Consider the following 13,882-nt stretch of genomic DNA (forward strand, 5'->3'; position numbering starts at 1 on the left):
GACCGACCACGGCAACCGCTCGCTCCGCCCGGGGGCGGCTCGCCCGTCCGCGCCAACCACGCGGTGGCAGGAGCTCCTGCTCGCGCTGCCCTGCCAGTCACACGACGGGACCCCTGCTGCGCTCATCTCCTGCCTTACAGCCCCGCAGACCCAGCGGTGGAAATTCCACATTGCTATGGCAGAGGCGAGTCTCTCCGTGGGACAACCGCTCTCCATGACCCGAGAGACCGGAGAAGTCTCCTTTGCGACAGTGACCCGGGGAGGACGATCGAGCGAGTCACCTTCCGACCTCGAGCCGCTCGCTCTGCCGCCCGGCAACCCCGCCGCTCGCACGGCCGCAGCCCGGCCGCCGCCCCCCGACCCCGTACCATGCTGACGAGCGCCACGTAGAGGAAGCAGCCCGCGGTGAGCGCGAAGATCCAGAGGGTGAAGGAGCGGAGGTGGCGGCCCACGGCCACGCCGATGGCCATGCCCAGGTAGCCGAGCAGCGCCGACAGGAGGTTGTAGAAGACCGCCCGGCGCAGAGACATCCCGGCCCGCAGCAGCACCGCAAAGTCACCTGGGCGGGGTGAGAACGAGGGGGGGGGGGGGCACGCGCAGAGACAAAGGTGAAGGAGGAGGAGGAGGAGGGGAGGAGGCGTTCCACGCTCCGTGAGCGGCTCAAGGCCGCCTGGGCGTCTCGCCGGCAGGGAGAGAGGCGCGAGAGGGACGAGGAGCCCTGCTGGGGGGACCGAGTTGGGGTGACGAGGTGGGGAGCGTGGGAGGGTGGGGGGGGCATCATGGGAGGGTGGGGGGGGCGTGGGAGGGTGGGGGGGCATCATGGGAGGGTGGGGGGGGCGTGGGAGGATGGGGGGGGCGTGGGAGTGTGGGGGGGGCGTGGGAGGGTGGGGGGGGCGTGGGAGTGTGGGGGGGGGGCATGGGAGGGTGGGGGGGGCGTGGGAGGGTGGGGGGTGGTTGTCTCACCGAGCTCGTGGGGGACCTCGTGGCAGAGCACGGCGATGGAGGTGCTGAGCCCCACCGTGACGCTGCTGCTGAACGCCGCCCCTGCGCAGGTGCGGGCGCCGCATCAGCCACTCGCACAGCAACGACGACGACAACGATGACGACGACAACAATGACGACGACGATGACGACAACAACGACGACAACGATGACGACGACAACAATGACGACGACGACAACGATGACGACGACAATGACGACGACAATGACGACGACGACAACGATGACGACGACAACAATGACGACGACGACAACGATGACGACGACAATGACGACGACAATGACGACGACGATGACGACGACAACAATGACGACGACGACAACGATGACGACGACGATGACGACGACAATGACGACGACGATGACGACGATGACGACGATGACGACGATGACGACGACAATGACGACAACAACAACAACGACGATGGCGACGACGACAACGACGATGACAACGATGGCGTAGACGACAACAACGACAACGACGATGGTCGCCATTCGCCATCGAGCCGTGGCGATGTCTCCACGGCGCTAGTGCCAGGCTAGGTGCGCTTAGAGGTCACGTGAAATGTCGAAGGCTTCGCTGGCAGGAGGTCACGGGACAGACCCAGGTGCCGTGGGTTGACCGAGTAGACTGGCAGATGCACACACCCACGTAAGTATGAAAAAACAAGGCGAGGTTTTACCCTTTCTGCCAATAAAACTGCAGGTGTTAGGACGTTCAAACACCAAATAAGATGTCCAAACACTCACGGACGTGCACACACACACACACACACACGCGCGCGCGGACGCACCGATTGCGAGGCCGTCGGTGAAGTTGTGGAGGCCGTCGCCCATGATGACCATCCAGGCGATGTTGCCGACGCGGCCCGCCTTGCCGAGGGGCGCGTGCGAGTGCCCGCGGTGCTGCTCGAGGCCCCCGCCGTGGGCACGCCCCTCGCGGCGACGCTCCGGGTCCCGGTCTCCTCGCGACACCTTCTCCGCGTCGCTGCCGCCCGAGCGGCACGCTGCGAGACGCGCCGGGGATCAGAGCTCGCCGCTCGCCGCGGCGCAGGGCCGAGAGCGGCGCCCGTCGCAGGACGGAGGAGACGCAAATGGAATGACCGCAAGGCGGTTCTTCTCCACCGGTGGCTTTGTGTACGGCCGAGAGCCGTCGCTACGTGCAGGGGGGCCTCTCTGCGTGTTGGTAATCTGATCGGTCCGTACGACGCCTCTTCCTAACCCTCACCTGCACCGCCCGACACGGCCGAGTCAACCGAGACATCACGTGGCCACAAGCGCCCCTTGAATATTTCCCGGGGTGTTTGCAATCGCCGGCGTGAAATGGAAGGGAATATTTCTGATTTAAAACACCCGGCTGCCGAGTGCGGATCCAAATGCCCAAAACGTCAGGCCGCCGGCGACAATCAGCACCGTCAAAGTCGTACGTGGTGGAGGGGCATAACGCTTTGTTGAACCGAGCAAGGAACCCGCCCCACCATCACCCGCCCGCCATCACCCGCCCCACCATCACCCACCCACCATCACCCACCCACCATCACCCGCCCACCATCACCCACCCACCATCACCCACCCACCATCACCCACCCACCATCACCAGCCCCACCATCACCCGCCCGCCATCACCCACCCACCATCACCCGCCCACCATCACCCACCCACCCACCATCACCCACCCACCATCACCCACCCACCATCACCAGCCCCACCATCACCCGTCCACCATCACCCGCCCACCATCACCCACCCACCATCACCCGTCCACCATCTCCCACCCACCATCACCCACCCACCATCACCCACCCACCATCACCCGCCCACCATCACCGACCCACAGCCATCATTCCCCCCCCCCCCCCTCATTGGCACCCTCCCACAACTATCCTCACCTGCGTCAACTTTGAGCTCCAACTCCTCGCAGGGCGGCGCCTTCTCTCCTCCCTCGCGCACCTCCCGGGCCTCTCTCTTCTGCAAGGACACAGGGGCGGCGTCATCACCGCGGCGTCATCACCGCGGCGTCATCACCGCGGCGTCATCACCACGGCGTCATCAGCACGGCGTCATCAGCACGGCGTCATCAGCACGGCGTCATCAGCACGGCGTCATCACCGCGGCGTCATCACCGCGTCGTCATCACCGCGGCGTCATCACCGCGGCGTCATCACCGCGACGTCATCACCACGGCGTCATCAGTACGGCGTCATCAACGCGGCGTCATCAGCACGGCGTCATCACCGAGTCGTCATCACCGCGGGGTCATCACCGCGGCGTCACGACATCATCGTGCAACCGAGGCCGTCTACACATTCCCTGCCGCCAGGCAGTGGCGGACTCCGGTCCCATTATCAACTTGTAACGCGCAAGTTGAGCAACACGTCGCCTCCGCACAGGGGCCTCTCCATGAGGACCCACATCCACTCGAGTGAGGTCCTCGCCTAGCAACAGCATTGGTTCAGGCAAGCCTGACTGCTGATGAGATGCCGAATGTTGAAACTGGTCCAGACTTGAACCAATGGTGCTGAAAAAATGTCCCCAAACATGCGAAGCAAAAACACCGCGGGACACAAGTGGGACAGACGCATGGGACACACGGACGGGACACACGGACGGGACACACGGACGGGACAGATCCGCGGGACGGACGTGCGCGCCTGTTGGCTTGCCTTCTCTTCGCGCCGGACGCGCAGCAGGGGCAGCAGACTGTCCAGGAGGAACATGAGGTAGACGCCTCCGAGCGCCGCCATCCCCTTGCCCAGCGGCAGCAGCTGCTCGACGAGGCCGCTCGTCCAGTCCCCGCCGGCCCCTCCCGGCTTGTGCCCGTGTCCTCCGCCCTGCGCCTGCATCCCCGCAGCAGCGTGACGCGCCACCTTCAGGGAGGCGCTCGGCTCGGTGCGCGACGGCGTCGGGGAGGAAGGGGCGCCGGCGTTTTACCGGGCCCCAGTCGGGGATTCGAAGCCCCAAGCCAGGATGGTGGCCGGACGACTCGGAGCCAAGAGCTCCGAGCCGGTCGTGCTCGGGGCTCGGCCAAGGTTAGGCCGTGACCCGGGTGACGTTAAGCCTTTGTCACGGCTACCGACGATCACGGCTGCGGAAGATCATCGATGCGATGCGACCGTCGGTGGGGACTGTGTACGTGGAGAGGAGGGGGGGATAGGGGGGTAGGGAGGGGTAGGGGGGGGTAGGGAGGGGTAGGGGGGGTCCTCACGTGGGGGAGCAGGTGCAGCAGAGCGTCGCCGCTCAACGTCCCGACGGCCAGCGCCACCAGGAAGCCCAGCATGCTGGACAGCGCGTCGGGCGACAGGGCCGGGATGAAGGCGGCGGCCAGCAGGGAGAGCAGCGAGATGGCCGTGATGGCAAGGAAGCCCCAGCCCCAGGCGGCCGCACCTGCCACACGGAGCGGATGTCAAACGCGGACGCGTCGCTCTCTCCACTGCTCTCTCCACCGCTCTCTCCACCGCCCTCTCCACCGCTCTCTCCACCGCTCTCTCCACCGCTCTCTCCACCGCTCTCTCCACCGCTCTCTGCACCGCTCTCTCTACCGCTCTCTCCACCGCTCTCTCCACCGCCCTCTCCACCGCTCTCTCCACCGCTCTCTCCACCGCTCTCTCCACCGCCCTCTCCACCGCTCTCTCCACCGCTCTCTCCACCGCTCTCTCCACCGCCCTCTCCACCGCTCTCTCCACCGCCCTCTCCACCGCCCTCTGCACCGCTCTCTCCACCGCTCTCTCCACCGCTCTCTGCACCGCTCTCTCCACCGCTCTCTCCACCGCTCTCTGCACCGCTCTCTCCACCGCTCTCTCCACCGCTCTCTCCACCGCTCTCTCCACCGCTCTCTCCACCGCTCTCTCCACCGCTCCCTCCACCGCTCTCTGCACCGCTCTCTCCACCGCTCTCTCCACCGCTCTCTCCACCGCTCTCTCCACCGCTCTCTGCACCGCTCTCTCCACCGCTCTCTCCACCGCTCTCTGCACCGCTCTCTCCACCGCTCTCTCCACCGCTCTCTCCACCGCTCTCTCCACCGCTCTCTCCACCGCTCTCTCCACCGCTCCCTCCACCGCTCTCTGCACCGCTCTCTCCACCGCTCTCTCCACCGCTCTCTCCACCGCTCTCTGCACTGCTCTCTCCACCGCTCTCCGCACCGCTCTCTCCACCGCTCTCTCCACCGCTCTCTCCACCGCTCTCTCCACCACTCTCTCCACCGCTCTCTCCACCGCTCTCCGCACCGCTCTCTCCACCGCTCTCTCCACCGCTCTCTCCACCACTCTCTCCACCGCTCTCTCCACCATGCTCGCATCGCACCGTCGCCCATGACCGCGTCGACTCCTCGCTCCGCCGAGCAGCACCCGTCGTGTGACCGCGGTCACTCTCGCACACGAGGAGCGCCCCGCTACCCGGGAGCTCTCGCCCGGTTCAACCGAGCGGCGTCGTTGCTGAAAGCCTCGCGTTGCCTTGTAAGCCGCGCGACGCTCACGCCGGCACCGTGCCAGCGGAGTGCGCCCGGAAGCCAAGCAGGCCCGGGCCTGGCCGGCATGTGGACGGGCGGCCGCCAGCCATAAACACGCGCGCGCTGGAAGCCGGCGCCGCCGTTGCTGCGGCGCTATCTTGTCAGGAGTAGGGAGCACGGTAAAACTGCACGTCGTTGTACTGTTCTATGCACCAACGGCTATGCTCCCCACAAATAATAATCCCTTCCCGTAACGCGCCGCCGCACGGTACTCCGCTCCTCACCGGTGTCGGGGGCGGTGGCGGCGCCGCTTGCGCCGTGGCGGTCGTGCTGCTGCTTGACGCAGACGCGGCTGTCGATCTGGTACAGCATCGCCGGGCACAGGAAGATGAACTGGTCCTGGTTGACGCCGGAAGCCGACGACATGCCGTAGTTCCACAGCAGCGTGGTGATGTTCATGCACTGCGGGCGCACGCGAGACGCCGCGGCGAGGCCGGGTCACGCGGCGAGGCCGGGTCACGCGGCGGCGGCTCCATTTGGTCGTGAGAGCCGCCCTCCGACTCGACGGCGCGCGATCTCGACCGACGATGGGCGAGCGCGACCTCACTTGAGTTAAATATTTAAAAGATGATTTTGTAACGTACTCTACGTAACGCGATTTGCTGCCACTTGTTTTCCTTCATTATGTATTTACTTTATTTATATTCTTCTTGCGACCTGTTATGTACGTTGCGTTTGCCGGGGAACCGTTGCTTTTGTTGGTGAAACACCGATTCAAGAGCTTCTTCGTAGCTCACAGGGTACTTCAAAATAAGCTGAACTAAAACTCAACTGATCGACCGCAACCACGTCGGAGCCACGCGCACCCGTACGCCACGTGGCCCCGTGCTCGGTTTGCCCGTGTCGGGCGGTGAAGGGTCTACCCTAAAGAAATCGTTTTGGCCGGATCGTTACGTGGCCCCATAACGACGAGTCGCACGCGAGTGGCGACCGGTGAAGAAAACAACAACGGGAAGCTTGAGAGCGTGAGTTCGATACGCGAGCGAGGGTGCCTCGCTGTAGTACACACAAACACGTGTGCGCATGTGTGGGAATTTGGGAAGCGGTAGCGTAGCGGTGAGCGCGCTGCGCTACAAAGCCGGCGACCCGAGTTCGATTCCCGCTCACGGCCAACCCCCGGTGACGATTAGCTGAACCGGGCCTGGCCCTCCACTAAGTCGATTCAGCCTTAATTGAGTACCTGGTGAGATGTGTAAAAACATCGCCACTGGGGAGACAAAGGCGGGCGGGCGTGGTGCTGGCCACTCACCGCCTCGTGTGCCGTTCCGGCCTTCGTAGGTGCTGCTACAATCTAGCAGCACTGCTACTATCTAGCAGCACTTGCCCCTACGGTCTGTAACAGGCTATACGAGGGATCTTTGTTATCTTTGTGGGAATTAAGTGTCTCCATAGCAGTCGGGCTCTGAAATACATAACCCTGACCCGTGAACTCGGGACGCGGCAGCTCATGTGACCACGCGGAGATCATGTGAGAGCACTGCGAGCGCCACATGACGGCGTGGCCTCTGCGGGAATGCTCGCTGCGAGCTTGGGGAAAAACAAAGCTTCGCCCTCATTCCAATTCTTTGTTGTTGATTGCAGGAGCGATGTCCACAGCCTGGACAGGAAGCCTCTCTGTTCTGCGTTCCCCAGCAGCGGAGGCTCACCATGATGAACTCGTGTGGCTCGCGGACTCGTTGACTCGCTGACTTGCGGACTCGTGGACTCATGGACTCACGGACTCATGGACACACGGACTCGTGTGACTCACGACAGTCGAGAAACGTGCACTTGCCACCAAACATTGTCCGGGGTTTTCACCTGTTCATGTGGAGCAAGGTAGAAACCACGAAGGGTAAAGGCGCAGCCCGTAGTAACTCGCTTGCTCCACTGCTGGCGGAGGGAGCCCTGGAGAGCCCCTCTGGGAAAAAAAAAATTGTGGGCCTACTCTTCCACGCCGGCCAGATGTTTTGGGAGAGGTGGGAGTACCCACACTTTACCCCACCACGTGCGACCTGCCGACACACTAACTGTGGTCTACCCCTTTGTGTGGCGGGGGAGGAGGGAATTCAATCTCACCTCTTCGTGAATGTGGCCGTGATCTCCCGACAAGCCCAGCGACGCGAGGTAGTCCTGGACCGCCGTCCGGCTTTGCTTCTCCGCGGCTCCCCAGGCCCCACCGCCGTGGGGCACCTCCCGGGCGCCGCGGGCGCCTCTCGGCGCGCCTCTCGGGGGCCCTCGCCAATCCCCGGCGCCGCCCGTCGGGGCCGCGGTCCGTGGCCCGACATCCCCCGCGCCGTCGGTGGCGCTCGACGAGCCGCCCCTGCGGCGGTCCATCGGCCCGAGGAGGCCGTCGTGGCCAGCTCGACGCCCGGCGTCGCCGTCGCCCCGATCGCGGCCGTGATCGCGGTCGTGGTCCTGATCGTTCTCCTGGTCGTGGTCCTGATCGTGATCTTCATCGTGATCGTGATCTTCTTCCTGATCTTCGAGCACCCGGATCTCACCGATGCCCAGGTTGACGAGCAGCTTCTGCAGGGCATCGAGGGAGAGGTGCCCCTCCTGGCCGTAGCGCGTGAACAGTCGCTGCAGGTAGTACTTCTGCTCGTACACGGCCATGGGCAGGTCCGGCACGGCGGCGGCGGTGCCGACCTCCCCTAGGCCTCCCGCGCCCGCCGAGGACGTGGGCCGCTCGTGCGGAGCGGCGCAGCGCGCCGGCGCGCCCTGCAGCAGCAGCAGCAGCGCCAGCAGCAGCGGCGGCACAACCACGGAGCGGAAGGCGCTGCCCAGAGTCTCCTCCATGTTCGCGGCGCTGAAAGCAAAACGCAGGGCGGGGGGAGAGACGGCGGCGGATACGAGGGAGATGGGCGAGAGGCAGCTGCGACTGCAGACTGAACACCTGTGAACCGTAGCCCCTACAACGCACGCGTGCGATGTCGGGGCCACGGTTCGTCAAGGAGCATTAAACCATCGTCGCGCAAACTCCGGTCATCCCCGCAGCAGCGGCTCCTGGCTGGCCATCAAACAAAGACGGTCGCCGCGTCGCGCGATTTTAGATGCCCTTCTGCGGCCGTCTGGAACGTTCTTCCTTCCGATATTAGGAAGCCACTGGAGCTGTGCACTTTTAAATCATCGTATAGATTAAAAACTCATTTCTGCAGAACTATATTTGTGTTTAGTGTTGTTGCCCTCCCCCCGCACCCACTATTAGCACGGTTAGCTGCGTACCGTGCAAAAGAAGTTCAACATACGTACAGAGAGAGAGAGAGAGGGACGACTCTGCGGGAAAGGAAGGCACGTTGCCGGGCCAAGTGCTTAGTCATCTGGTGCTGAGAGGTTTCTCTCAGTCGCACTCCTTCGTTGTGCACCGCAAGGCCGTTACCGCCGACCCGGGTGAATGTTCAATCGCAGGTGAAAGTTCCCGTCCAGCGGCGTGCCGCTCAGCAGGGTTCACCCACGGTTCGCCCCCCGCAGGATCCGCTACGGACGCATCCGCTGGCTCTCGCACGCTGCCAGGAGCCCTGGCAGCGCACGAGTCGATGCCGCCGGGACTCCCAGATGGGGCCGCGTGTACGGCCGATGGGTTGTCGGGGAAACCCTTGGTAATGATTTGTGTACGTGGAGAGAGGGATTTGTGAATGAGACGACGAATTGTCCGCCTATTTATTTGGTGAGGCTAATTAAGGCATTTTGCTGGGGGGTAAAGCAAATTGGACATGAGTATAATTACGCGCTTTGCATGGATAAAGCGCAGAGAAGTGGCAGAGTGGGAAGCGCAGTCGGTGCATCGGCCAGCCAGTCAACCCCGGGCACCTGGATCTGTCCCCGTGACCTCCAGCGTGGCCTCACAGTGCACCGAGCGTGCCACCAGCGACGCGGGAAGCCAGGAACGATCCGGCACCCTCGCCCACGTTAACAATGGGCAATCAGTCTCACTGTCCATGGTAATCACACTGTCTTACTGTCCATGGTAAACACACTGTCTTACTGTCCATGGTAAACACACTGTCTTACTGTCCATGGTAAACACAGTCTTACTGTCCATGGTAAACACACTCAGTCTTACTGTCCATGGTAAACACAGTCTTACTGTCCATGGTAAACACAGTCTTACTGTCCATGATAAACACACTGTCTTACTGTCCATGGTAAACACAGTCTTACTGTCCATGGTAAACACACTCAGTCTTACTGTCCATGGTAAACACAGTCTTACTGTCCATGGTAAACACACTCAGTCTTACTGTCCATGGTAAACACAGTCTTACTGTCCATGGTAAACACACTCAGTCTTACTGTCCATGGTAAACACACTCAGTCTTACTGTCCATGGTAAACACACTGTCTTACTGTCCATGGTAAACACACTCAGTCTTACTGTCCATGGTAAACACACTCAGTCTTACTGTCCATGGTAAACACAGTCTCACTGTCCATGGTAAACACACTGTCTTACTGTCCATGGTAAACACACTGTCTTACTGTCCATGGTAAACACACTCAGTCTTACTGTCCATGGTAAACACACTCAGTCTTACAGTCCATGGTAAACACAAGGTAAACACTGTCTTACAGTCCAAGGTAAACACACTCAGTCTTACAGTCCAAGGTAAACACACTCAGTCTCACAGTCCAAGGTAAACACACTGTCTTACAGTCCAAGGTAAACACAAGGTAAACACTGTCTTACAGTCCATGGTAAACACAAGGTGAACACACTGTCTTACAGTCCAAGGTAAACACACCCAGTTTTACAGTCCAAGGTAAACACAAGTTAAACACACTGTCTTACAGTCAATGGTAAACACAAGGTAAACACTGTCTTACAGTCCATGGTAAACACAAGGTAACACACACTCAGTCTTACAGTCCATGGTAAACACAATCAGTCTCACAGTCCAAGGTAAACACACTCAGTCTTACAGTCCAAGGTAACACACACTCAGTCTTACAGTCCAAGGTCAACACACTGTCTTACAGTCAATGGTAAACACACTCAGTCTTAAAGTCCAAGGTAAACACAATCCGTCTTACAGTCCAAGGTAAACACACTCAGTCTTACAGTCCAAGGTAACACACACTCAGTCTTACAGTCCAAGGTCAACACACTGTCTTACAGTCCAAGGTAAACACACTCAGTCTTACAGTCCATGGTAAACACACTCAGTCTTGCTGTCCATGGTAAACACACTCAGTCTTACAGTCCATGCTAAACACACTCAGTCTTACTGTCCATGGTAAACACACTGTCTTACTGTCCATGGTAAACACACTCAGTCTTACTGTCCGTGGTAAACACACTGTCTTACTGTCCATGGTAAACACACTCAGTCTTAGGTAAACACACTCAGTCTTACAGTCCAAGGTAAACACACTCAGCCTTACAGTCCAAGGTAAACACACTCAGTCTTACAGTCCAAGGTAAACACACTCAGTCTTACAGTCCAAGGTAAACACACTCAGTCTTACAGTCCAAGGTAAACACAAGCTAAACACACTGTCTTACAGTCCATAGTAAACACAAGGTAAACACTGTCTTGCAGTCCATGGTAAAGACAAGGTGAACACACTGTCTTACAGTCCAAGGTAAACACACTCAGTCTTACAGTCCATGGTAAACACAAGTTAAACACACTGTCTTACAGTCCAAGGTAAACACACTCAGTCTTACAGTCCAAGGTAAACACACTCAGTTTTACTGTCCAAGGTAAACACACTCAGTCTTACAGTCCAAGGTAAACACACTCAGTCTCACAGTCCATGGTAAACACAATCAGTCTCACAGTCCAAGGTAAACACAAGTTAAACACACTCAGTCTTACAGTCCAAGGTAAACAAACACAGTCTTACAGTCCAAGGTAAACACACTCAGTCTTACAGTCCAAGGTAAACACAATCAGTCTCACAGTCCAAGGTAAACACACTCAGTCTTACAGTCCAAGGTAAACACACTCAGTCTTACAGTCCAAGGTAAACACACACAGTCTTACAGTCCAAGGTAAACACACTCAGTCTTAAAGTCCAAGGTAAACACACTCAGTCTTACAGTCCAAGGTAAACACACTCAGCCTTACAGTCCAAGGTAAACACACTCAGTCTTACAGTCCAAGGTAAACACAAGGTAAACACTGTCTTACAGTCCATGGTAAACACAAGGCAAACACTGTCTTACAGTCCAAGGTAAACACACTCAGTCTTACAGTCCAAGGTAAACACACTCAGTCTTACTGTCCATGGTAAACACACTCAGTCTTACTGTCCATGGTAAACACACTCAGTTTTACAGTCCAAGGTAAACACAATCAGTCTTACAGTCCAAGGTAAACACACTCAGTCTTACAGTCCAAGTACACACACTCAGTCTTACAGTCCAAGGTAAACACAAGGTAAACACTGTCTTACAGTCCATGGCAAACACAAGGCAAACACTGTCTTACAGTCCAAGGTAAACACACTCAGTCTTACAGTCCAAGGTAAACACACTCAGTCTTACTGTCCATGGTAAACACACTCAGTCTTACTGTCCATGGTAAACACACTCAGTCTTACAGTCCAAGGTAAACACAATCAGTCTTACAGTCCAAGGTAAACACACTCAGTCTTACAGTCCAAGGTAAACACACTCAGTCTTACAGTCCAAGGTAAACACAATCAGTCTTACAGTCCAAGGTAAACACACTCAGTCTTACAGTCCAAGGTAAACACAATCAGTCTTACAGTCCAAGGTAAACACACTCAGTCTTACAGTCCAAGGTAAACACAATCAGTCTTACAGTCCAAGGTAAACACAATCAGTCTTACAGTCCAAGGTAAACACACTCAGTCTTACAGTCCAAGGTAAACACAATCAGTCTTACAGTCCAAGGTAAACACACTCAGTCTCATAGCCAAAGGTAAACACACTGTCTTACAGTCCAAGGTAAACACACTCAGTCTTACTGTCCATGGTAAACACACTCAGTCTTACAGTCCATGGTAAACACACTCAGTCTTACAGTCCAAGGTAAACACACTCAGCCTTACAGTCCAAGGTAAACACACTCAGTCTTACAGTCCATGGTAAACACACTCAGTCTTACTGTCCATGGTAAACACACTCAGTCTTACTGTCCAAGGTAAACACACTCAGTCTTACAGTCCAAGGTAAACACAAGCTAAACACACTGTCTTACAGTCAATGGTAAACACAAGGTAAACACTGTCTTGCAGTCCATGGTAAACACAAGGTAAACACAGTCTTACAGTCCATGGTAAACACAAGGTGAACACACTGTCTTACAGTCCAAGGTAAACACAGTCTTACAGTCCATGGTAAACACAAGGTGAACACACTGTCTTACAGTCCAAGGTAAACACACTCAGTCTTACAGTCCATGGTAAACACAAGTTAAACACACTGTCTTACAGTCAATGGTAAACACAAGGTAAACACTGTCTTACAGTCCATGGTAAACACACAGTCCAAGGTAAACACAAGGTAAACACAGTCTTACAGTCCAAGGTAAACACAAGGTAAACATAAGGTAAACACAGTCTTACAGTCCAAGGTAAACACAAGGTAAACACAGTCTTACAGTCCATGGTAAACACTGTCTTACAGTCCATGGTAAACACAAGGTAAACAGTCTTACAGTCCAAGGTAAACACAAGGTAAACACAGTCTTACAGTCCAAGGTAAACACAAGGTAAACACAAGGTATACACAGTCTTACAGTCCAAGGTAGAGCAGTAAATAAGGTTCAGGGGTGGCGGCCCCGGGTAATCTCCATTGACGAATGTGCGGAATGTTGGGAATGTTGGGAATGTTATCCAGCGAAGCCTTGAATTAAAACACAAATATGTCTTTTGTTGTTTGCTCGAAACGCAGCCTCCACCGGTAGCAATCCCCTCCCTCTTACCGAGCATCAGAAGACCGCGCGAGACTGCAGCACTTCATGGCAGCTCTTGGCATTCCGCAGAGGGGGCGATTGGTAAAAATGCTGACTACGAGGGGCATCAAGTCAGGCTGACGATGGGCAAAGTCGTTTCTCACGCACGTCAGGCGCTGTCTTTATTGGGGTGGCTGGATCCTTGTACCCACTGCACACGTGGTCCCACACACACTCATTCACAGGCACGCTCAGTGCAGGCCTAGGCCAATCCACGGCCAGGTGAGTGTCCACTCCACAATTCTCGTCTTTTGTTTCCACTTTCCTCTGTCTAGTGCCAATATTCTCAAGTGGTGGCCACACGTTTCTGGCACCAGTCACTGCTGATGTCGTCTAGCCATTCTCTGTGAGGTCTTCCTCAAGTTAGTTGGCCGCTAACACCTGTAGACAGAGACGGTTGCACCCGATTCAAGAGCCGAATGGCTCACAGGGCTATACCAAATAAATGAAACTATGAACTATGAAACTAAGT

General features: G+C 57.4%; 1 protein-coding gene across 2 annotated transcripts in view; it reads right to left on the minus strand.

Annotated features, from left to right (window-relative positions):
• Positions 1-13,882, minus strand: part of LOC116950710 (zinc transporter ZIP5-like) — a 44,999-nt gene that overhangs the window by 19,912 nt on the left and 11,205 nt on the right. For both annotated transcript variants that reach the window (XM_032968704.2, XM_076068670.1), the window contains exons 3-10: positions 7,565-8,294; positions 5,731-5,908; positions 4,208-4,386; positions 3,666-3,839; positions 2,892-2,970; positions 1,797-2,009; positions 964-1,044; positions 369-559 (exon numbers count right to left, since the gene is read on the minus strand). In XM_032968704.2, coding sequence (XP_032824595.1) covers positions 369-559; positions 964-1,044; positions 1,797-2,009; positions 2,892-2,970; positions 3,666-3,839; positions 4,208-4,386; positions 5,731-5,908; positions 7,565-8,284 — 1,815 coding nt within the window. In that variant the 5' untranslated portion in view covers positions 8,285-8,294. The remainder of the gene's footprint in view (positions 1-368; positions 560-963; positions 1,045-1,796; positions 2,010-2,891; positions 2,971-3,665; positions 3,840-4,207; positions 4,387-5,730; positions 5,909-7,564; positions 8,295-13,882) is intronic.

Source organism: Petromyzon marinus, chromosome 2 (genome assembly GCF_048934315.1).
Source record: "Petromyzon marinus isolate PM22_M1 ecotype Great Lakes invasive population chromosome 2, UKy_Petmar_22M1.pri1.0, whole genome shotgun sequence".
Classification (NCBI taxonomy): domain Eukaryota; kingdom Metazoa; phylum Chordata; class Hyperoartia; order Petromyzontiformes; family Petromyzontidae; genus Petromyzon; species Petromyzon marinus.